The 26,002-nt window shown below is 35.5% G+C and overlaps 1 protein-coding gene across 2 annotated transcripts; it reads left to right on the plus strand.

Annotated features, from left to right (window-relative positions):
• The first annotated feature begins 316 nt into the window (after nt 1-316).
• LOC136817006 (uncharacterized) lies at nt 317-25,214 on the plus strand. Of its 2 annotated transcripts, XM_067073347.1 has the most exons (10): nt 317-507; nt 894-1,040; nt 4,424-4,609; nt 17,986-18,223; nt 18,495-18,545; nt 19,959-20,125; nt 21,187-21,235; nt 22,139-22,329; nt 22,629-22,785; nt 23,015-25,214. In XM_067073347.1, the coding sequence occupies exons 4-9, from the start codon at nt 18,199-18,201 to the stop codon at nt 22,659-22,661; spliced, it is 516 nt and encodes a 171-aa protein (XP_066929448.1). In that variant the 5' UTR covers nt 317-507; nt 894-1,040; nt 4,424-4,609; nt 17,986-18,198; the 3' UTR covers nt 22,662-22,785; nt 23,015-25,214. The 2 variants fall into 2 exon arrangements, with proteins under 2 accessions (XP_066929448.1, XP_066929449.1); XM_067073348.1 differs by lacking the exon at nt 4,424-4,609.
• The last annotated feature ends 788 nt before the right edge of the window (nt 25,215-26,002 follow it).

Consider the following 26,002-nt stretch of genomic DNA (forward strand, 5'->3'; position numbering starts at 1 on the left):
TGGTAAGGTCTAATTGCCTGGAATCAAAATGTTTCAGATGGGAAAAAGCAAGAGCAGACATTTTCAGACAACTGAGAATAATTGTAATAAACTTAGCTAGATAAAAGAGGCCCACCTCAAAACGAATTTTCTTGACAACTTTTGAAATATTTGTCTGTACACTCTCTAATTAATTCTTAAGTCAATTTCAGTTGTTTTTTTAATGAAAAGAAATATTTAGGCAAGGAACAGAGTCTTTGAAATACACATGTTTTTTTTATAAGAACATAATAATAATAATATATAAGAATTATTTAATTAACATCCAAATTTCAGGTAAATAGAAAAATTTCAGCAAAAATTAAAATGTCTCAACATTTATTGATAGCTGTTTTGTCAGGAATATTTGCTGCACTGGCTTCTATGTTCAGCAAGTTGGCTCTCAGCAGCTACATTGAAGAACTTGGTTTGTGTCAACATGATGGGTTTCTCACACTAGAGTTATTTGCATTGCAGAGCTGCTCATATGTAAGTTGTTCTTTATGAAGGGATGATGAGTTCATTTTAAAAACTGAATATATAAATCTTAATTATGAATTGGAGAACTTCTTCCAAATTCTGGGATCGATTTCTTCAAGGAAAATTGCTTGATTGGACTAATTTTCAAAAATCTTTGCGCTGCATAGTTGGAACAATTGCTGTACAATAAAAAGCCATAATATATGGTTATATATAAACTTTTTGTAAGGGTCAACAAATACTGCTCCCAGACTAATTGTATTTGCAATAGAGCAGTTCGTAATTTGATAAGATTTGTGAAAGAATTTCAGTACTTGGAATACCCAAAGGCTCACATAAAACATAAAAAAGGAACGAAAATGCATTATTCACATCTCAGATTTATCTGTTTTCAGGTAGTGCTCTCATTTTGCGCTTTGATGTTCTTTGGGTTGGTGGTTAGCAATGTTATAATGTGGAGGACTTTCAGTAAAGCAATGTCAATGTCACCAACAACATTGGAAATAACCATGGCAAACACTGCGTCAAACTTCCTTTTCTCGGTATGATTATATTGTTGGAACTTGATTTCATAAAGTCTCTCCCTTTTGTTTGTTATTGTATTGAATACCAATAGCAGGGCTTTCATTAATAATTTTTTTTTCGGTATTGATTATTGATTGATTATCGATTTCCGAAATTAATCATTTTGACGATGCACACAATGGTGTATTGAAAGTTGGGTTCAACGTGTACATTACGTAATGCAGGATTTCGATGATTTGATGCCATCGATCAAATGAAGGGCTGCAAACATTCAATTGGTGTTTGATCTCTGTCAAAGCCAAAATTATCAGGGTGAATAGTTGCCAAGTCATAGTGAATCCACTTGCTTTAAAGGGAGATGGTTCTCCTTAAAGCAATACTTCGACACAATCAAAACTATTCTTTTTATTTCAAATCAGGGGATATAGTGTTCATTTTAAGAACTTTCTGAAATAGGAAGACATTTTTTAAGATTTTAATTGAGGTATGGCATTAGTCCTTTCATATCTCAAGCATCACATTGAAATACAACTTGAAATTTTGCACAAAGACAGTCTGATAGTTTTTTGTTTCCCTATGCTATATAAAAACTTTAATTCAATGCCAATTATTTTTGAAAATTTGTATTCAAAAATGGTGCTTCCATTTTGGCGAGATCGTATGTTGTCTCAAAGTATAGCTTTAAGGAGAACATTTTCCCTTGCAACAGCTAGAAGAGCCTGCATTCGCGTCTTGATAGTACGTTCTTTTTCCCGAATGTGTAAAATAGCACCAAAAAACATGCTTCACCATACATACCTTAAGTGGATAAATTTTGGCGGGGATTAATTTGGCGAATTTGGCGAATTGTGCCAAAATTCGGCAAATTAAATCCTCGCCAAAATTTCCGATTTCGGCAATTCGCCAAATTAAATCCCCGCCAAATTTAACAAAAAGAGAATTATGTGAAAAATCACAACTTTTTAGTATATTTTTGAGTAATTTTCACCCATTTTAGTGTGACAAAATTTCCAATTCGCCAAATTAAATCCCCGCCAAATTTTACGAAATTGATCTATCGCCAAATTAAATCCCCGCCAAAAATCGTATTTTGGCCAATCGCCAAATTAAATCCACGCCAAAATTTATCCACATAAGGTAGTATCTGTCTCGAGCGGGAAAGAGCGCTTTCGATTCTGAGTAGATCACAAGCTATGACATTTTTGGATCCTTTATATTCTCATTATTTTCATTTTCCTCCCTGGCTGCTCGGGGGGGGGGGGGGGGCTAAATCCAGGGAGGTTTGAACATTATGTTCGATTATTTTTAGGCTTTTAGGTAGCCACCCCTGTGCTCAATCAGTAGATACACCACTGTTGCCAGTTTGAATAATAATGTATTGCTTGTTATGTTTCAAGTTTCATAAATAAACAAAAAAACTTTCTTGATAAACAGTGGAACGAAATGACAACAAGTTTCGACAAGATAACGTTCCACAAGATTATTCTTTTCAAAAATCTTTTATGAAGTTTTGTGGCGAGAACCATGTTACTTTAAATGTCAGGTTAGAGTTAACAAGATAAGGTTTTCATGAAGCTAAAATGCCATTACGAATGTAATTGAGAAGATAGGTATCGTGAAAAAGGTGGATCAAGGCTAAACATTTGTTTTCATGCACAATCATTTTTCCACTTATCTAGTTTGACAATGGATGTCCAATTACTTAGTCAGTGTTGCGGAGCTACATTGATTCTCTTGGCTCTTATATGCATCGTTTTAAACGGATTGCTAATCTTGGCTATCATCAAAGATCCGGTAAAGAAATTGCAAAGACTTTCAAACTACCTTTTGGTACATCTCATTGTCTGCGACATGGCTGTTGGTCTTATTGGAACACCTTTCACTGCTTATGCAACTTTCAAAATGGCTGATCCTCAAAACGTCCTCATTTTAAACATTTTTAAAGCAGCTTCCATTATAAGCTTTTATGCAGAATTTTTGACTACAATCTTTCTCGCTTATGATAGGTACAGGGCAATTGAAAACCCATTCAAACATCGTGCAAATGCGAGGTTGGCACTTTTCGTGAAGTATACAGTGGCAATATGGGTTTTATCAGTTGCGCTCACCATTGATAACTTCTTTAGAAAGTTTTTGCCCGTCTTTGGCGTGGTTAAATTAATATCATTCGTGGCGATACTTATCCTTTCACTTTCCATGATATATTTCCGCACAAGAAACGTGTTATCTAAACGCGGCGCAGACAAAGAACAACCACTGTTAACAGGAGGAGAGAATACAAGGATAAGAGAAGAATCGAAACAAGCCATTTCTTTATTGACAATGATTTTGGCATGTCAGATGTTAACTTTGATAGTTTTGGCTTCAACAGAGATCTTTTTCACGGTAAACACTCACAAGGCTTCGCTTCAAGACCGTCAAATAGCTGATGTTATCCGATATTTTATGATCGCTTTGAACTCAATTTTCAATGCTGTTATATGTTTCATCAAAATGAGCGACTTTCGGACTTCCTTAAAGTCTCTTATCTGCAGTCATTAATTAATATTTATACCTTATTGTCGGAGATGATTTTTTTAAAGGCAAACAATAATACGAATGTTCTAGTGAATTAAATTTTTCACAAAAAAATATTTGATTTTTGTTTGATTTATTTGGGTAGCGTTTCTATATTAAAGTAGTTTCATTCGAATTCTGATTTATTAATCGATTTTTGTCTGTACCACCAGACTTCATACCAAAATTGACTGCCGCAAGATTCACTGGTACGGAATAGTTCGGTTTGAAATTGAAAATTTTCCGAAAGACGGCAGATCCTTAGTCCATTCGTTCTTCGTTCTTGTTTGGAACTGGTAAACGGTCTTTTTAACAAAACAAAGTGCTACAGTGGCTTCTTTGCGGATTTCACTTTTCTAGAAACTCCAATATTTACCGCTAGAAATTGAAACGTTGTCCACTCGTAAACAAAGAACACGCTAGATCCAACCCGTCATTTAAAATTGGACGCAAATCTAAAGGCACACGTTTGCCTTCCTGAGAAAGGTTGAATGAGTCTCTCTAGCCATTGTGCTTTGTATGCCTTTAGAGGTATTTCAAAGGATAAAATACCTTTAAAGGGCGTCAAGTCCCGTGTTTCTTCCTGTAAGCGTAGTCAGTCCTTTTACGGCTGCGACAATGGAAAACCTCTAGTGAATACTGAATATTTCAGGGTAGGCAGGGTGCTGTTCAGAGTTTTTCTGTTGACACCCTTATCAGAGCCTTGTCAGTAGGCTTATCGAAATGAAAGGACAGAAGCTCCTAGGAGTAATATAGGAGTTCTTCATCATTGATGCCTTTGGAAATAAACCGTTTCTAAAACGTTCTAAAACCGTTTAGCTAACTAAAAAAGAACTCTTTTCAGGCATGGATCGGTTTCTTAATGTTTGGGGAGACTTTTTCGATCACGTGGTTTATGGGAGTCAGTTTGATCATCATTGGCATGGCTGTGCTTCATCACTCCAGTGTAGAGGATAACAAGTACAAGACGGAATGATCTAGTGTGGCTGCCATTAGACAAGTTATTTGGCTGCTTCCTCTGGCTAACAAGGTATAATTTGTCAAAGTTTGCTTGAAATGAACTAGATTTAATAATGTTTATCTGTCTGATAAGATCTGACTTCGGGGCTATAGTGAAGCACGGAAAAAACGGTCTGATTTTGGTTAAACAAATTCATACTTGTTCCTCGGGGGAGTAGTTGAGTTACCTTTCCGGATTCTGGAAGACATGCGATGAGTTGCCCAATGTGTTATTGAGTACGTCGGTGTTCTCTTTGATTGTTGAATTAAGAGCGCAGTGCCTTAATATTTAAGATGATGGTTTCGATCTTTTGAGGAACTCTAAAAAGGAAATGTGACTAGGATGATAACACACGAGGGAGTTTATTGTTCTCATTTTCATATTGATATGCCACATCAATCGGGAATGGAAATTCATCTTTTACTGTGCAAATCAGGGATGATGGGTGATTAACGGAGAATTTGTATTTACGTCAAAATTCTTCTTTTTCGCCACAACATTGAGAAAGCGAAAAAGAATTCCGTTTCCTGTATCCGGGATAATCAAGGCTTACAAAAAATCAAGCAAATGACAAATTTTTTTGACTTTGAATTTTTTTATAATATAATTAAAAATTATGCTTCATTCTGGATTTAGTCAATTAAAAGGTTAGATGAAATGGGTTGTAGTCCTAGTCAATCGAAATCTCATAATCAACTTTTCCAAACGCGTGACCCTTAGAGATTTATGTATGTATGATTCGAAAAGCGAGTAAGAAGGTATAAAATCCTGATTTTCATTTGGGGAAAAGCCTCTAAATTCCTAATGGAACTATCCTATTCTGAATAAACCTTTTTTTATTGTAATTCTCGTGATTCTATATATCACATACACAAGTTCTATTTTCTTTTCTAAATCAGTGTTTCTAGATTCTGGGGTCAAGTTAAGTCTTCACTAGCCCCTTGATGTGGAAAAAACACATGTTTCGGCAAAGTTTGAAAAAAGATTTTATTTTGATTTTGCAATGTTTCAAGCTCTGTTACATTACAAAGAATGAAAATCAAAAAAAAGATAGACGAGGAAAAACAGGGAGAGACTGGAAAGAAAATATTTTAAAAATTCTGTATAAGCTTTAAATTTCTCCGATATCTGTTTTTTCCTAAAGAAAAAGTATGGTTTCATTGATCCCCTTGCTTCTTCCTGTCTTATCCCATGACTTCATTTCCTTTGCATCTACTAATTGCCGCTTTCCTTTTCTCTACTAAGGTTTTCTTCTTTTCTAACTTCACTTTCCGAAGATTTTCTTTCCCTGTTTGTGTCATTCCATTTCTTTGTCACGATTCGTCATCATTCGTCATTTTTAGACCCTTGAAAAAATTTTTTTTGAGACTGAAATAATCCTATACCTAAAGTCTGTTCCCCGTCTGTTCCTTGAATTGTTTCTTGAATTCAAAATTTCAGCCCTTCAGTGTGTGTTCTTTTTGGAAAATTTTGGCCATTTTTAGCAGCATACTTTGGAGGACCGTTTGTCCTAGCGTTATATGGAAATTTTTAATATATTTTCGAAATTGGTGCAGTTTAGAATTTCAAGAAACATAAATTCAAGATTTTTAGTTTTACTAGAAAAAGTCTTTATCTTTTTCATCTCCAATTCCGAAATTTTTGAAAGATAAACACTCTTCTCTATAAAGATGGTAGCGAGAGTTCCTGGAATATGTTGGTCTGTAGACAGAGAATAACGTTTCAAATTCGTAAATTCGTGTTACATGTGATCCAATGACTTAGCTAAAAAGTTATCTTACAGGCACAAAAATAAAATGATGAGCAAGTTACATAAAAAAGTTCCAATGGCAATGGGAAAGCATGGAAAACTAACCCGTAATTCTTTTCATGTTATATATATACACAAGAGTTGTAGAAAGCCAGCCTTCATTTGTGGAGTCTTCCTAAGGATCGCGAAAAAGAAGGGCTTGGAATGAAACCTTTGAATTTAAAATATTTCAATTTATTTTCTGAGAAAAATATCCTCACTTCTTTTCCTCAACGAGTGCTTAAGAACGTGATTCGGTAAAATTTGAGTTTGATAAAGTAACTATAATTTTATCAAAGGAAAGGTTAGTCCTCAGTTCTACGTTTGAAAGGTAAATTCACCGTCCCTTAAGCCGAGTCTCCAATGAATTGATGGAAGAAGAACAATTACTAGTATATAGTGCCGTCATTTTTTTTCGGTTCGCACAACTACAACAGCTTTCTTTTTTAGAGATAGAAAGAGAAAATGTTGAGTTCCCTTTACTCTCCGTTTGAAAACGCTACCATCAGAAAAAGTTAGTGGGAAAAACTGAGTCTCTTCTATGTGATTAGAAAAACATAATTTTATGAAATCGGGTCGGGTTAGGTCCTAGAATGAGTTAGCCGTTTCTTTCAATGACGCGGCCGCTTTTGGAGTGTAACTAATTGAATATAACCTACTTAGGACTTGAAAGCTGCGAAAAAGGAACCAAATTATATACGAACATAATGGTATAAAGAACCAATCAAACTGTGAATTAAAAATTGCCCTCACATGTTTTATCATTCCGATTCCCCTTCTCGTTGTAAGGCCCATAGTTTTCATAAGAGAGGACCAAACTCACTCATAAACTCGTAGGGTTTGCTTGGGGTTTGCTTACAAAGTGGTTTGATCACATTCAATCAGACGTTGTCCAATCATGATTGTGACCGTTTATTATACTTTTTGAATAAAGCAAGCAACTCTGAGGTCAAACCGTTTTCAATGCTGTCAAGCAATTAATAAAAACCGAGACGTTGGTGGTGTCTGTGTAAAGAGATTCAATTCCAGAATATCCTTAGGGGGAGGGTATAATGGGGTTATGGAATTTCTCAAAAAGATACTGAGGGCACTGAATAAATTGAAGGCACTGGCGAAATAAAACAACAGTTTGTCATTGACAAGTCGAGTTTGAAAATGAATTGTGATCTTGGTAAAAAAAGGTCTGCATCTGGTTCTCCAGATTTATCCAATGTCGGTTCTGTTCCCAAAATTTCGAAAGTACTCGAATCAAGATCATTCATCTGGGGTTAGATATTTCTTTTACTTTTTTCGCCTCTGAACCTCAGGCTTGCTCAAATAAAAACGGTTCTCAAGGTCTGTTGCTAGAATGTCTAAAAGATGTTTCAAAAAGTTTCTTTTGATTTCATAGAATTATCAGTTGTTTTACTTTTAAAGAAAACCGATGGATGGAAGATTAAGGACGAGTTTGTCTTCTTTGTTGCGGTACAAGCCCGAAAACCAACTTTTACTTTGAATTTCAAAGGCTTGGGGTATTTAGAAATATTCTATGTATAGAAATAACAGCGACTTGGCATGGAATGATTTGAAGAGATAACTCAAAATTATGGATCATTATAACTGTTCCAATCCTTATTATGTTAAGGGTGATTTCGTCCACCCACTCAAAGATTTTTCCACTCCGTTCTCGTTTTGAGTGCAAGTAGATTTAACAGTTCATGCATATGTTTGATAATTCTCCCCACCGTTCTTCCTCGACGTTAATTTTTCGATCCTGATTGCTAAATTTTATCAATTTTTAATCGTCTCTGGCAAATTTTATCTTTTTGGTTTGTTTCGGCATCAGTTTCAACTTTGATTGGACCCTGGAAAGGGAAGCATTTCACGCTTTTTTTAATTTCTTATTCTCATTGTTACATTTAGTAGATTGCGCGAATTAAAACCTACACAAATCATTGTGCATTTAAAATTCCTTTTCGGTTTCAACTTCAAAATATCTAGCGAGTATCTCACCAAAAAAAACAACAAATAACCGGAAATGTTAAGTTGACCAGTTGCACTCTGATAAATTTCGAAAAAAAAGAAGCCTTTCATTTGTCTTAAACGCAAATTCGTATTCGAAAGTTTAAAGTGTCGTCAAAGGTCGCAAAGTCTCTGGCTAAAGGTGCCAAATATACTTGGAAAACGAAATGATTTCCATCCAGTTATCTTTCTATTGATTTTCTCATGTGCTTGGATAAGCTATTTTTATACTTTCAGTCAATTTTTGGGTCTGTAAAATACCCCTTCGTGCGATTAGCATATCCTTTTTTAGGACCAGTTTTTCATGACGGCCTTCTTTGATATCTTCTTGATGATAAGTCGAATTTTGATTTTAGCATCTCTTTTTTGTTATGTATGATTCCCGTACGCTTTATTTTGCATTTAAAATTCTCTCTGTAGGCTTTTCAAGCATGCCACTTTCACGCATTTAAATTTTGAAAAATACCGGCAAATGAAAACAAACAGTCAAATATAAAAGTTGATTAGAAACAAAGTCCATTGTGGTTTTGAAAAGTATAAAAAGAGTAAAGACGACTTTGCAGTCATTCAATCTTTGTTCTGCTGTTGATAGAGAAGAAACCTGAAGTCAAATAGAGCAGTTTCTGCGTGAATGACGAAAGGTACAGTGGGTTTGATTTACACGTTTTTTCTCAACTTCACTTGAGCTAGAATCTAACAATGTCTGTATGTCCGTCCGAAAACTTTGGGGCAGCCTGGAGACTTTAAAAATTGTTCGATTTTGCACAAATTTGCACACTTGTTCCTTGGGTGAATGTCTGGGGGCGTTTTTTGCGTTTTTTTCAATTTTCGAAAAATTTGGATTTTTGGGGCCTGGGGACGAGTTTTTCGCCAAAACGAGGCTAAAACTTTGGGGCAGCCTGGAGACTTCAAAAATTGTTCGATTTGGCTGAAATTTTGCACACTTGTTCCTTGGGTGAATATCTAGGGGTATTTTTTTCATTTTTCAAAAATTTTGATTTTTGGGGCCTGGGGACGAGTTTTTCGCCAAAACGAGGCTAAAACTTTGGGGCAGCCTGGAGATTTCAAAAATTGTTGGATTTGGCTGAAATTTTGCACACTTGTTCCTTGGGTGAATATCTTGTTGTTTTTTTTAACTTTTCAAAAATTTTGATTTTTGGGGCCTGGGGACGAGTTTTTCGCCAAAACAAGGCTAAAACTTTGGAACAGCCTACAGGCCTCAAAAATGGTCGGATTTGGCCGAAATTTGGCACGCTGGGGGTCTACAATTGGGCGTATGAATAATTTGAAGCCACTGAAGTTGAGCCCAGTGCGTTGCGCACGTTCGACTATCATAAGGAACACGCTTATAAAGAAGAGGCTGGAAATGGTCCGAAAAATAAGGAATTCCTAAGGAACTGCTAAGGCTGAGAATAAGAAATCAAGCTAAGGAAAAGTAAGAGTTAAACTTGAAGTTGCACACATTTACAGCCTAAACAAAAATGATGGTAACATATTGCTGAAAGGATATTCAATGTGTCAAAAAGAGAAAATACACCGAAATTATACTTAATACAGAAGTTACATACTTAGCAAATCGTAACTTTGGCAGCTAAGTAAGTAAGGAACTTGATCCGGGGGAGAGAGTCAGGCAAATTGACCGACGGGTGTCAACCGCTGCTGTGCAGCGGTTAAGGGTATGTTTTTCAAAATATTAGAAATGCACTGTTTGATTTTTTTTGCTCTGAAAGAGTTTAAAATTTGAAAAAAAATGCACTGTAAGGGTATGAATTTACCGATTTTTTTCTGCACTGTAAGGGTGCGATTCTAAAAGCCATTTTAAAAAAACGTATGTTTTTCATAAGAACAAACTAGAGTAGTAAAGTAAGTAAAGTTTTAAATCTGCTCTTCTTCAATATGTCACGTTTTATTGAAGTAGAAAAGTTCTTTTGAGAGCCTCCAGAAGAAGAGTTGGATAGAGTGCTAAGGAAACCTTTTGCTTTTCGGTATCATCTTTTGACGTCAATTTACTTCTTGCACTGGAAGTAAACAAGATCGTTCGCTTTACTACGAGGTGAATTTTTCTTTGCACAGTCCGAACTGAAAATAAACCATCGTGTGATATAGAAGTTTGTTTGTTTGTTTGTCTATGTTTTGTTTGTTGACACTTTCGAAAATACTGATGACGTCACTCTTTCTGAATAGGGATGCCGTCTTTTGAGTGATCTTCGATGGAGGGTTCCAGGATGGAAAGACTTCGCTGCAGAACGAGTGTTTCCTTTTAATTGGTTCTTTGAAGTTTATTTTATGATGGTAATGACAAGGGCCTTGAAATACGTAATGATTGGAATATCGAATGCACGTTTTGCCTTGCGAGTTTATATATATCTGATAAAATCATTAGGCAGGGGCGTCGTTAGCACTCGTCACCGTTGCATGCAATGACCTAATTTTCGGAATGTCGCACCAGTACTAGCGCAGACTTTTTTGATGAATCGGTGGTCTTTGTAGTTGTCGTACTGATTTCAAATGAGCTGACATTAAGGTCTCCATCAACTAGATGTCAAAAGTTTAAAAGAAAAGAAAGGCCCCTTTTTTGACGTGTGGTTTGGACGAGAAAATGGATTCCAAACTGTCTGAGTTTGACATTTTGTGGCTGAGTTACAATGGGTCTTGTCATTGTAGTGTCTTTAAGGGCTTAACATTTTCTTTAGGAGTAATCGTGTCAGGCCTCTTGTTACTTAATTTAACCTTCAGTTCTGTTACTTATGCCTTTTTCAAATCAAGTTCTTTTCAAATTGTAATCAATTGTAGGAAAACTTCAACAGGTTCTCTTTTGGTAACTTTTAAGTTCTTAAAAAATTGAGACAGTTTCAAAAATATGTTTATTGTTCTATGAGTTCATTCCGAAAGCCTGACTCTTACGGAACTCATACCATGTTTTGATTCGGATTTTCCGAAATGCAAAACCATGGCATTTCAGCTGCATTAGATCAGGCTCCAGGCTCAAGTGGGTTGTCAAACAAATAAGGAATCTTTTGATAGGTTTGAGGAAAACTTTTCAATTCGATTGTGAGACAGACTCGCCTTTATTTTGACATGCTAATTGACATCTAAAGTATTTCCGAACGTTTTCTGTGAAAATCTCATAACTCCTATACAGCCCAGGGCCTTTCCTGTGTGATATACCTATACTCAAAGACTGGACACGTAAATCAAGCAAACATTTGGGGAGTTTCGCGTTCGCGTTCGCGTCATGATGTTATATTTGTCATGAATATTTTAAAGTGACCAATGAATGTACCACCCATTTATTTCATTACGTCAGACGTTTGACAAGAAAGTGACTCAATTATTATGTTTTGGTTAATACAGCTACAGTCAATGCCAGTGTTATACATTGTTGGTTTCTTTGAACTACAGTAGTTGACTCTCTCTAATTCGATCGATTATTCTCAGAGTTTGTGCTGGAGCATCTATTTAACCGAAAAATTATTGTCCCGTGAGATGAGCGAGAGATTAAAAATCTATAGCTCTCTCAAACGCATTCAATTTATATTTAATCAGCAATGGCTTTAGAATGACGTTCAAAGATGTCTCCAGCACTAATAAGGTCAAAGGAATGGCACTTATTAATACTTCCATGTCAGCAGACAAATTCCTCGTTTGTAAAGCACAGCCTCATTTCTATTTCTAGGTGATTACATATAGTCTATTTCCTCTACTGCACAACAAATATAATTGCATGAAGGAAGCGCTCGTTAGCTTTAATACGGTATATTTTCACTCTCGAAAGGATTTATCAAAAGGGATGTGTTTGCCGGCGCACGAAGTGAAGGAGTTGAATTTTGTTACAAGATGCCAACTGCAATTTCCGCCTTTCAACCCTATCCGCCCTCTTCATGTTTGAAACTGTCTTTTCCCTTTAATAAAAGTGAAATGCTCATTTTCTCTAAATTTTATAAGAAAAACCGGCACTGAAAAAATATGCTAATTAGCGTTGATCTTTGTTTAATGGGGCTTGTATGATAGAGAACACGTAACTTAATGATTCTAGCTGGCACACAACGTTATTTTAACGTTTTAACTTTTCTGTGAACGTTAGGTGTACGTTGAAGCAAGGATTTGTTTCAATGGTTGTAGGAAAACGAAGTCTCTTAACGGTTTCAAGCTAAGATGCGCAGATGATAAGTAACTCCTTTAATATCTATCTTCTCTACCGTCGTACCTCCTTTTCTGACTTTATGTTATTACTTTTCATTTTTATTTCGAAAGAAGCCTCTTTCATCTCTATTCTTTCTCTATCTTTTACTCTTCGTCAAAAAGTTTGAAATAAAGAAGCGTGGCGTCGAAAAGTTATTTTCTCTGCACTGTGAAACTTTTGACACGGCCTCGAGAAAAGAAGACCGAGGAGCCCCTTCTCTTATTATGAACTTCTTTGTGTTTGCATTATGCACCTTGTTTCTTGTATGTACTTGTCGATTTTTCTCATTTTTCCATTCGACTTTTTTCGTATCTTTCATCGACATAAGAATTGCGATTCTTTTGCGTTCCATAGTTTCAATCAAACACAAATACCGTGCTAATAATGGCTCTTGATATGAGATCTTGTAGACTTTACTGAACGCTTTTCTTGACTCGAGTACGACGAGACAATATGACTACGTCTGGAAACATTTGTTTGGCAAAACATTTATTTCGTTTTCCTGATGATCATTTTAATAGAGAATGTTTTGAAAGAATCAGACTATAAAACATTTTGTTTGAGGTTTGATTTGCATTTTCAAACATTGTTTTAGCAAGCTGTTCTCTGCGTTCTGTTGTGTGAAATCTGATTTGCCGAGGGGTACTTTCCATTCCAAACAAGTTCTTATAACCACACCACGATATGCGTGTTTGTGTGGAGGTCAATGGATGTACGTATTATAGATTGCTAGATAGAGTTATTGAGTTGTAGTGGCGTTCTTCTATTCCTTTCTATTTCTCTGATCTTGTCTCACCACCTGGGAGCACTGGCAGCTTTGTTTATATTACAATCTATCTTTTTTATACGTTTTAATTTCAGCTTGATTGTGCTCATAAAGCTTATGCCTATTAAAGTCTGCACCCTGAAACTTAAGATTCGATACCGTAACATTCAGATGCTTTGAAATATCACCTATCAGATAATATTATGTGGTCGGGGGTCGATGGCTAGATATTTAGAGGTGAATTTCCGCTTGTCATATGTACTTCCGGATGGCAATTTTCCTCAATTTCCGGGACTAGTCTCCTAAAACCCACGGTTTATGACCAAAGCAGTTCAAGCTATAATTGTGTGGGGGGGGGTACTGTTTAAAAAAAAACTATTTCAAAACCTTTGATTTTTTTATATGATTAAAGCTTTTACTTTTCGTGCCGGTTAAGCCCCCCCCCTGTTATCCCAATTTTGATTATTAAATCATCTTCTTTGCAAAGAAGTGTGTACTGTACTGTGCTTACAAGAATAAAGCTGTCTGATTTGACCAAATTTCGGCCAAAAGCATTACCAAGATTGCATGAAAAAGACTTTTTTGAGATATCTGTAGCCTTTTGACCATATTTGGGCAAGAAGCTAACAAGCTGCAAAACTTGAATATGTTTCATGTACCCTGTCCTCTAGCGACTTGATTTGAACTTTTACCACTCGGGTCCCTCCGTAAACTCAGGGCAGGTCCATGCAGCTTTGGTCATAACGATGATTTAGGTCCTGCCAATACGTTGAAAATTGAACTTGAGAAATGATATTGAACTAAAAATGTGCAGTATTAAAGAGTATGAAAAAGACTTTGGAAGCATATTTTCTCTAACTTTAGTCATAATCTCATAAACGGCAAGGCTAGAACTTCAACTGAATCAGCTAAGACTTCTGTCCAACGCCAACGCCTATTAATTTTTGGAAATGTTAGTCCATCATTCTTTAAACCTTTTCTGATCTTAATGGCCACAGTGGATTGAATTTCCTTTCCTCTGAGACCAAAAGCTTGAAATTGAAAATTTTATGATATTAAAAAGAAAAAGATAGGAGCCTTTCCAATCTACCTCGGCGAGAATGTTTTATGCCAAAGAGAATTTCCTGCTTAACGAGTATAGAAAAAAAGAAGAAAATCTCGGCGCTAAAAGGGATATCAATAGAGCATTAGAAATTTGACGGAATCAACTATCCCTTTAAACACAAAATGAATAGCCGATACGTTGAGCGCGGCCGACTTCTTTATGTTGTTTAGCCCCCTGTAGCCGCACCTTGATATAATTTTTGATATACTTTTTTAAAATTCAAGACCCCGTTTTTCATTCAGAAAAAGGCACGTCTCTTTTATTTGTCTCTCAATTAAAGTATTTTATATCATTTGACTCTCCTCTTTGCAGGATTATTGCCGCTCGTGTTCTAACAAGTACATAAGTTCTCCGTCATTTTGATCTCAACTCAAAGAAAAAGCTGATAATGAGATATCACTTCTCATAACAATTTTCTCAAACTCATAACAAACACCTTTGTCGGTCTTAAAGCAAGGACTTGGAATTTTCGCATGGCATACTGTACAGTATGTGCCATGTTATGTTATGGCATACAAGATACTCCTTGATTTCCTTGATACACGTTTTTTTATCATAAGAACAAACTATATAAGAACATAATGCTGCGATGGCCAAAATGTTAAGAACAAGTTAAGAACATTTTCAGGCTTCGCAGACTCTAAAATGCCCACTTTTTAAAGAAAATGGACAAAAATACATAAAAATGGGGAAAATAAGAACATGTTTACGAAGGCTTCAAAATTTTTGGATCTTCTTACAAAAAAAAAAACGTGCAGTGTTTTTTCGTTATTTTGAACTTCTATCATTCGAATCTTTCTTTGTTTTATTTCGATTTAGGGAGTGTCAACTGTAAAGTACGTGCAAATTACGGTACGGTCGCTTTTTTGTCAATTCGTTTTCGCTTTGTTATAATGCTAGGAAGATTCAAATGAAAACTTGATATTGATCCGCTCGTGAATATCTTTCAGATACCGTACATAGACTCTCCATATAATAGACCGACTTCTTATTAGTATTTGAATTAAGATTTTGGAGCCTTCCTATGTTCTTAATTTCTTAAAATGTTCAAATATAATGTTCTTAATTTAACTATTTTGTGAGAGTTTTTGTGCAATTTCCTAGATAAATTGGGATCTTTAGAGTCCATAAAGCCTTAAAATGTTAAAAAAGCCTCAGAATCGAAGCCTTCTGATATAGTTTGTTCTTACAGCACAACGTGCGTAATCAATCAAGAATTCAAGCCAAAGTCTAACGTCTCAAGGTTAGACTGGACTGATGACTGTTTTCTCGAAAGAGGAATTTGTCTGATTGCTTAAAGTAGCGCTCTACTAAGCGACCGAACACTGTAATCGGAAAACGCTAAACTAAAGAGCTGTAAGGACAAAGTTCCTGTGAAGTGACTTTTTGTGTAATGTTTATTCATTTTCTTTACATATGTAGTCAACTCAACGGGATGTTAACTGAATGTTTTTAAAATGTTATCAAGAAAGACGCTAGTTATCGGTAAAAAATACTTAAAAGAAGAGAAAGCTTTTTTAAGCCTGCGATATTAAAAATGTCGTCTATCTGTTAACAAGACCCGGTTTTCATCAGCTTTTCAACGCGTCAATGGTTACCCTTGGTGATGAATGTTTCTTTGATAGAAACCATGCTTCTTCATAAAATCCTCTTTATTAAATGATAAAATTGCAATTGAACATGGGGACTATAGACCAATCATATTTTAATGTAAAGCGATCCGTTTTCAGACGGGGGTAATGTATCTATTTCTTTTCACTTTTTTAGAGATTGTCAAAGTTTAAAGTAGCCCGAAATTATTTTTGAAAGGATCTCTTTTTTGACTTTTAATTTTTTTTGCTTCCCTATGATTGTCTTTTGGTGGCAGATGATTTGAATTGGCTCAAATCCCTACTGATGTTTTTTCCATACATGCTGCTGGTTTCAAAGTCGTACTGCTCAAGATCCATCATAACAGCCTCTGTGTGGGAGAGCGCGGCTCCTTGATGCTGTAACAAGGTTTAAAAAATCACTTGGATGGAGTGTTCATTTATATTCTTTTGTCGCAAGTATAAGTTGTCTTTCTCCGCTTATTTGATATGCGATATTTAAAGCGATTGAGGTTTAAAAGGCATTGCGCTTCCTTGATGAGCTATAAGCATCTAGCTGAGATATATTATAAACAAACTTCTTTTCTATCTTGTGCGTATTATGTAAATGACGTTGCCCGCCAATTTCGCTTCTCGTATTATTTTAGTTTGATACCAGCGCTCTCGTGGACGGTCGCCTAAGTCGTGTTCTAGAAGCTTTGTATATTTATTTTATTTGAACTATAATTCACAAAGTGTAGTGTGATTGAGATGATTGTAGTTACTTCGATTTTCTTCTCCTCTTTCTTCGTAAGAATTTTATAATTGATGTTTCTTTCTTCTTTTGGTCTTTGTCGGCGAAAAACGAACCATTCACCTTCCATTCTTTATTTTCTCTTCTATATTTTTTGATGATATAACATTTCTCAAATGACTTTGGTTGGTTGTAAGAGTTTTTCTACAAGCATGGGAGAAATTGTACATATTTCAGGCAGTGCGTGCATGGCGAAATTCGGCATTATTTGGAAAATGACTTGTGGGATTTTATTGGTTTTAGTGTGAATGAATACACAGTTTGAAAAAGCTGATGCACATAGTCAATTGCTAGCGGCAAAAAAAAAACGTTTAATATAGCCATCGCTAGAAAACCATATCGTAGCATTGCTAAACTTTTCATGGCATTGTTGATGCAGGTAATTTTAAGTCGACAATTGAGATTAGAATCTACAATAACAGCAACGTTTAACATTTTAAGAATGTTTTTTTAATAAAAAGTTTTAAGAAGAATAAGTATATATAGATCCTTGAGCTAAAGGGAACGTTAACTTTTTTTAGCAAAACTACACAAAAAAATGTTTAGACGGGAATAAATAGCGTATAAAAGATCCCCGTAGTAGGAAACCTTGTTCTCTTTTTGAACATACTGTACCCCCTGTGTGTATTCACAGTTGAATGGAACATTTTCTTATAACCACCGAGATAATAAATACAGGTCGGACACAATTGAAGCGGTCTCTCTTTCATCTATTTAGTGTTTTTTGTTAACAGCAAATTCAATTACGACTTGAATGTTGTTTAGCAAGTTTTTTTTTCTGAAAAGAGAAACGTAGAGAAGAGAGATGTTAGAAAAAATACAATTTTTTTGAGTTATTTCATCTGTCTTGTGCGAAGATTTGCTTATTTTTGTGGTGATCTTTCTCATTTATGTTCTACTTGACTTCATATGTTTCACGCTTTTGAAGGAGAAACCTTTGTAATGATGGTTGTTGCTTATAAAGTTCAATAGAAACTTAAAGATAGGGAGAAAAAATTGTTATAAAGTTATCTCTTTATGATATGGGGTTTAAGAAATGTTTGAATGTCAGTATACACGCATTCATAGAATATTTCGCTTCATTTTTCTAGTAGACTTACTTCGTCGCTTTGGATATAGTTTACACAACTATATATTTCTTGGAAGTCTTGTTGAAACATTTTACCTTATTATTTTATAGAATAAAGATTGAGTGCTGCACACTTTACAACACGATATTAAAAGAAATAGGGACATCACACATTCAAGAAGAAAAGTTCCTGCTGTTATCTTTTGGCTTGTTTTGGAGGAGACGTAAATCGTAGATCTTTTGATTTCTGGTATTACGTTGATATTATGGTATTACATCGATTGTGTAGTACAGAGGACAGAGTGATGAGCAGGAAAATATAGTATGGGACTGAGTTGCAGCAAACAAGGTGAATGAGATTAAAATAAATAATATAGAGTAAAATCTAAATCCAATTAATTTTGATTCCAAAAACTGGGAAACCCTGAGCAATTGTTGATCGGTTGGTGGGACACGCGTGTAATTTATCCGATGAGCTAACGATTTGGAACTGATTATACATAGGAGACAAAGACCGACAAAAAACCTATTTTTTACCCTGAACATTCCTACCTTGAATGGCAGCTAACGATGTTAATATACTAGATTCATCATCTTAAACAATTTCGGTATTTTTTTAGGTTATATACAAGACTTTCACGAGCTTCAAGAATCAAGATTAGGGCCTGAAGGTAAGCGTCCTTTCGTATGCCCTGAATATTTGGTGATTTAGTTTCGACTGTAACTTTTTAGCTATTTTCATTTCACGAATCGGGAAAATAAATTGCAAGGATACACGTTTTTTTTTTTATAAGAACGTCAAAAATTTTCGAAGCCTTCGAATGTTCTTAGTTTTTTGGATTTGAAGCCTAAAAATATTCTTAAAATGTTCTTATTTTTAGCATTTTTTCTTAAGAAATTGCATGTTTTTAAGTCTCCAAAGCCTTAGTATGTTCTTAGAATGTTCTTAAATTTTTGGGCTCGAAGCCTTATGTTCTTATATAGTTTGTTCTTATATAAAAGAAAACGTGTAAGGTTTATTAGTAACGATTTTAAATGATTCTAAAACTCCCGCTTTACTTTAACTGATTTTCTGTAATCGTTTTCAATCTCATTTTATAGACTTTTTCTTTGCATGACGATCACCCCTGTATCTTGAATTATTTAATTGAAAATACACATCGGTTGCATAAAGTTAATATTTTTATTCAAAGTGTTTTTTAAAAGTCAAACGTTACGTTAGTGGTTAGTTGATAGATGAGATCATATTTTCCAAGAGCAGTGGTTTGAGTTTTGAAGAGCATGCATAGAATCATCAAGAATGCAAACCAAATCTCTGTTTTCTCTGTTCCAAAGCTCTCAAGATTCTTATGTTTTACATGAAATTTAATACACGAAATGATTTGAGAACAGTTTATGTTTTCGTTTACCGCAGTAATTTTCTTGTTTTTTTAAAAAACTGATTCACCTTTCTCAAAGCTCTCTCTCTCTCTTACTCCTTTCTTTCTAAAACATACTATTTGAACATTCCTTCTCAAGTCTCAAGAGACCAAATGTTTTTTCTCCAAACTTAGCGGTATCACATCAAAAAGAAATCGGGTTTTCTTTTATGATTTCTACTCACCGAGTAGGAATAACATTGGACACGCTTCTTATCCAAAGTTTTTCGAGTAACTTTTACACTTCATATTAAACCACATAGTTCAGTCTAGGGCAAATCGCTACCTAAAAAAGTTACTTGGAAATAAATGTTTTTTTTTCTTTGATTTACATAAAATCTTTCTGAAATTGAAGTATTCAAAATCTGATTACATACTTTCTACTTTTCGCACGTTTTCTTCGTTCGTTCTGTGCTTTAGTATAGAAGCTTTAAAATTTGACAGTAAACTCAGTATCAATCCTCATTATATTTTTCCTCTTTCTCGAGAAACTGGCTTATATTTTGTGTAAAATTAAACTTTTATCCTTAGCTTTATCATCGTGTTCATGTCATGAACAAAGCTCTTTCTTGATCTTTTTATCGTCAGAGCGAGTGATAGGAAAGTTTGTTATAAATGTTTGATAAGAATCAAAGAAAGACGTTTTTCTTTCTTTCTTTTTTGTAGGTGAGAGTTTTCCAATCGACTATTTGAAGACGAAAGATAAAAATCAAGCCGCTGACCTCACCACGCAACAGTTACAACAGCAATTGACTGTCCTTTTACAGGATGAGAAACTGGCCAAAAGACTATCTGCTAGTCTATGTTTAAGTGGAATCAGCAACTGTCAAGAGGTATGATATTCTTGCTTTTTGCGATTTTTCGGCGATGTCGTGATTGAGTTTGCATGGTATGAAACCTATTTCTAAATCGTATTTGATTTTATCATCCCCCTGGATACGCTGCTTTTCTCGGCGTTTGTCTTGTAGTGATGGGCTCGGGGGCATCGTCTATTAAATACTTATGGTTTTTAAGTGCACTGGTGTAGTTCTGTCTCTACATTCTTCAGTAAGGTTAAGTATCATTGAAAATGGGTTTAGCACCCTAAGATAAGTGAAAAGCCTCCCTTGTTCGTGTCCAACAAGTTTGAACATTTAAAAGAAGTGTCTCCCCTACTTCCTGGATTGTCCGTTGAAGTTAGCGTGTGAGAGACACCGAATTGTCTTTCAAAACAAACATCATTTTCCTGCTTTTTATAAGAAATAAATCTCAAAGACGTTACAATAACTTTAACCAAGAAAGCTCTATCTTTGAATGATTTTAATGTGAAAAAGATAACTTTTGAAAAATATTTCAGTGCTCAAACTTTTGTGCCGTTAGAGTTGAATTTTTAATATTTCATGAAGTGGGATGAGTGCTTTTATGACCCTCATAACGTAACTATGTAGCATATAGATGACAAATATGTCACTTCACCCTCTACGAGAGAGGATTGAATAATTACACAGGCGGCAAATGGTCAATTAAACGGTCATTAAATACTATCCGCATGTTTAGTAGTTATTTTTATTTTCTAAAGAAAAAACATTAATCTGACAAAACGCTGCAAAACGCCAAACAAAAAAGACACATCCTTCTCTTCTCTTTGTCGTTTGTCGTTTTTCGCCGAAAAAAAATTCTGCGGTTTCTCTATTTGTCAGCATTTTTTAAATTTTGCGCGGGAAATAAACTTATTTGCGTCAATCAGACTGTTCACTGTTTCGACAAATATTTACCGGCATTTGCAAGTTTTCGTCTTCGTGCCAATTTTCTTTTTTGTTTCTGATCGTGTGTACCCAACAGTACTTGGACTTTATTTTTATGCATTTAAATTACATAATCTTTTTCAAACAATCTTCATTTGTTTTGGTTATAGAGAGTGCTATACGGAAAAGATGAAAAGTCCCTGCCAAAGGATATTCTGGGTAAGTCTCCTAGTCCTTATTTCATTTCTTCAAATTGTTCTCTTCAAAACTTTGATGACAACCCCAAAGATGATTTGTTTTTTTATCCAAAAAATGTGAACACTTTTTCAGAGCATAAACACTTTGAAGTGGTGGTTAAGAAACCAAACAGCTTTTTAATCACCCATCATTGCATTTCAAATGTGACAGAAATTATATACGGTGGTCTTTAAAAAGTTTTCTAAATGTCCTTTTTTAATGTTCGATGATTACCGATCGAAAATTGATCGCGCTTTACCGCAAAACTTGTCTTCTTGAAACAAAAGGGCGAAATGCTTTTTTAATGATTTCCAATGATTAGAGCGGCTTTTTTGAATTGTGTTAATCGACCACATTTAAAAGGGACTGGATTCGATTAACCTTTTTTGACGGTACTTGTTTTTCTAGTTCTAAAAGTTATTTATTATGGGCAGTTCTAAATGACGTCATTTAGTCTTCATCCCATACGCCCTTTTATACAAACAGAATAAGAAACCAGCTTCGAAAATAAACAGGCATCTTGGATTACGTTTTTAAACGGCTTTTTGTCACACCTTGTAAATGCCACACAATTTAACAAAACCGTTTATGAAGTGTCAGCCTTTTAAGTTTCTTTGAATTTTCGAAATGCGTTTACTGTGATGCTTTCGATGGGCTGAAAAGGATGGAGGAATGTTTTTCATGATACCTCTACTCATTTTACTTGGTTTGAAGTTCCCGAAATTCTTCTCACTACCGCCATTGAATACAATCCTTAATATAGATTTCATAATCCATAATCTTATATCAAATTATTAGAGTGTATTGTATTAACCTCTTCAAATCCACGAATGATGTTCTATACTTTCTTTCATATAATAATACGTTTTTACCTCTCATTTTCAGTTGACTTACCGCCTGAAGGGAAAGTGTGTAACGAGCAAGATTTTGTGGAACTCCCTCCTTCAGATATACACAAAAACAAGTTGAAAATCATTAACGGACCTGTACTGGACGAAAGCACTGTTGTACATTTACCACCAGAGGAGTCAGTGAATAAGGGAGATTTTGTCAAAAATGAAAATAACAGAACCAAGGTTTGTGTCTAGCTTCTCTTAGCATCTCCAAAGTAGTTGTGTCATCAAAAGAATCCATCTGGGGACAACGTGATTGTAGAACGTTGTAGAACACTTCTTGCAATAGGTAAACCTCCCACGGAAGTGGAGTCATATGATGATCATCAATGATATATGGTGTAAATTATCATAGATCGAGTCTCGTTACAACGATAGGGAAAGCAAGGTTAAGATTAAAAATGTACATAATTACAGAAGTCATTAGAATCAAACTAAAATATGAGAATCTGATGACTAATGTTATTTTCATCTTTTTCCAGGGCGAGACATCAAGCATAAGCAGCACGCTGTGACGTCACGTGCGTGACAGATAATGACGTCATAGAAATCCAGCTGAACCAATCAGAAGAAGAGGACGAGGACCAATGGATGTACAAGTGGTATGATTTCCATGAAAATGGCATCGTCAGTAAACAGGTTAGTTTGAAGTACGCAGCAAGAATACGTCACACCATTTTTTGTAAATGTACCATTTATCCTTTTCAACAAAATGGTAAAATTCTTAGAATCTTTGAATTCATACGTTCTTCTTAAATGAGCCATAAAATTGGTAATTTTTCGGACAGCTTCATTTCCAGGATTTGAGGAAACCATTAGCTCGCATATTCGCCATGTCAATGCTAACAATCTTTTCCTCCTTCTCTAGGACGTTAATCGTCTGATGGATTCCATTTGCAATGTCGTCACCAACTCTCTAACATCTGATCATCAAAAACACAACAACATGCAATCACGTGATCGAAAGTGTTCTTCACGTGATCGAAAGTCTTCACTTACGGCACCGAATAATTTGAAAGTTCATCTAGAGATTAGCCAACGTCGTCGACGGAAATCGGCAAACCAGAACGAACAATACGTACACACTAGAGAACCGTTGTACGATGTCGATAAGATTCAAACGAAAAGGAAAGCATACAATAAATATTGTGCGGCTCGAAAATATAATGACCTTATTTTCCCACCACCAAACTCTGAGGAGGCCGAGAAAGTAAGCACTTATATCGAAGAGAAAATTTTGAAACATCGACGTTTTAACGTTTCTTCGGACGCCAAACCGTCCAGAACAAGCTACCGTGATATTAAACAAAATAGTAAAAAGACTACTTGCAGTCGATGCACTAAAAGCCATGATTTAAACGAACACAGCAGACGAAAGCACCACCATCATCACATTAGTGAATCTGATACTCACACACACCCGCCTCGCCGGCGTTCCGAACGAGAAAAGAGATATCATAATGCAGGTGTTTTAGTTACAACACAAACCACTGGTTCACGTACCTGCGACTAGAGACTCTACCGCCTGTCACCGAGTTGTCAAGCGAGACGGGAGTTGTGATATTAGTGCGTCTGATCCTTCACTTTCACCTTCCTCGATCTCTGGGAGTGAAACACCTTTCAGTTGTGATGAAGTGTTCACACAACATCGTTGCTCAGAGAAAGAAAGCAGCGACTCCAACTCCAACGAAAGCAGTCTACGTTTCAACCATTCTTGTTCTTGTAATCGAAAATTAAAACTCCAATGTTGTGAAAATATATATCACGCAAGAAGGTGCCACCGTAAAAGCGATTCGGCCTTACCCACAACAACTTCAACCACAAACACTAAAGAACGTTGCTCGAAAGTACGGCAAGAACCTACTTCACCTTACTCAAGAGGCTTGACAACACATGGAGAATGCTCTACTCATCATGAAGGTCGAAACGAGCATCGAAAAAAGTTCAGAAGGCCTGCAGTAGAAGTTGACAGCGTATCAAAAACACCAGAGATTTCCCGTAGCTCAACGCGACCGGAAGTTTGGCCTGGTAAGGCCGCTTCCGTCGTAAATGTACCGGCGGTAACGAATCCCGTTAATATGGAAGAACTTTGTTTTTGCAAACGAATGCTCGGGCTAGACCATCCATGTAATCACTAATCCTTACTTTCTTCGATTTCTTATTTTTCAAACACCTTGGATGCCTTTTTCGTACATCCCTTAAGGCTTGGGGACACGAAAGTTTCTTTCGCGTTGGTGCAATGCTACATGCTCCATCCCACCAACATAACAAAAAAAGTGCGTGTCCTATGGTTTCAATTTTTGTTTCATGGGAAAAAAGTTGAGGGAAATATCCAAAAGATACGCTGATATTGTCCCAAAGATAAAAATGAGAAATTTTGTCCCACTTCAGAAAATTGCGTTTTTCTGTCGTGTCGCCACCTAAAATTGGATTTTTTTAAGGGGAGATTCATATTTTCAGTTAAAGATTACTCTTGGGAAACTAAAAAGATTTTTCATTTGCACTATTCCATTTTTTTTGAATTGTCTTGAGGCTGTTCAAAGATATCGAAATGCGAAAAGTTACTTTTTCATCTGCTGTGTGGCGACATTAGAAAGCGTTTCAGGTTAGTGGGATGAAGCATGTTCCATTGCACCAACGCGAAAAAAACTTCTTGTATCCCCAAGCCTTTAGAAATTGGGTTCGCCTCAAAACGTCAATAAAACTAAAGATGAAATAGTTAGGCAGCTGTGGATATTTTTTTCTAGAATTGGGGCTTTTCAAATATTCTAAATAAGAGTTGAATTTACTAAAAACAGATTATTTATCATAGAGTAGGTCTGTGTTTTTGTGTTTATGTCATTGTCATATGTAGGTATTCAGTGACAATTTTAGGACAGTTTTATCCAATACCAAACTCCAAACGTCTTTTTCTCAAACCTGCAACCGGCTCTTATACACTCTTCAAACTTCCTCTCTTTTTGAAAATTCTAATTTTGTCACTGAAAAAGGAAATAAAATATTTACCGTTTTTTAATGTAAATAATTGATAATAAAACGAACAATAAAAAGAAAATAAGGAAATCAAATATACCTAGAATTTGCACCTTCGTTTTGTCGGTCAAGCTTTTTTAGGTATTAGATGTTTTGGACCGAAGCAGTCATCGAGATTTGAAAACTTTTAAGTCAATCGGTCAATCACGACTTAACCTTTCCAGCGCGCAACACTTTTATATCTTCAGCCCGTCTGCGCGCAACGTTTTTTGATGAAAATGCAATTTTCACGATAACCGTTATAACTTTTTGAAAAATTAACTTTAGAAAAAAACCTTTAAATTTTTGGAAAGCCCTACCTTTCCCCTTTCTAAATATGTTTAACTGAGTACTTCAAACAAATTTGGACAGAAATTATGAAGCCAGAGAAAAGGTATATGAAAAAACAATGTCGCGAAAAAGTCATTTTTTGGTGCAAAACTTCAAAAAATTATAGAGAACTGAAAAATTGATAAAAACACTTACTTTTTTCTTTAGAAGGTTTCTTCATAGTTAGGTAATACAATTCCATACTTTTGAAAAGCCAAATAAAACTCTAAAACACTTTTATAAACCCTTACTTTCATAGCTAACTTTCTGCCTCCTCCAGTTTCACAAAATCACGCAACACAGCTTGGTCTACCATTTCTATTTTTGAAAAATGTTGCGTCATACCAAAACAAACCCCGATTGTTTCTTATCGGAAATTTCACGCTGATTCCGATTTTTTAATCGGTTTTACCGTACCTCTGACGGTTGGGGCGTAATCTGACCAAATATAAAGGTCACCTTAAAAACGTATCAGATACGTCTTTCGGAACGTATGGCGAACGTATCAGATACG

The sequence above is a fragment of the Clytia hemisphaerica genome, unplaced genomic scaffold, assembly GCF_902728285.1.
Source record: "Clytia hemisphaerica strain Z4C2 unplaced genomic scaffold, Clytia hemisphaerica genome assembly, whole genome shotgun sequence".
Classification (NCBI taxonomy): domain Eukaryota; kingdom Metazoa; phylum Cnidaria; class Hydrozoa; order Leptothecata; family Clytiidae; genus Clytia; species Clytia hemisphaerica.

Bases quoted from the DNA above. Each gene is read 5' to 3' on its own strand.
- LOC136817006 (XM_067073347.1), top strand. From the start codon at position 18,199: ATGGGACTGAGTTGCAGCAAACAAG. The intron at 18,224-18,494 runs GTGAATGAGATT...GTATTTTTTTAG, and splicing joins ACTGAGTTGCAGCAAACAAG to GTTATATACAAGACTTTCAC. The intron at 20,126-21,186 runs GTATGATATTCT...TTTTGGTTATAG, and splicing joins GAATCAGCAACTGTCAAGAG to AGAGTGCTATACGGAAAAGA.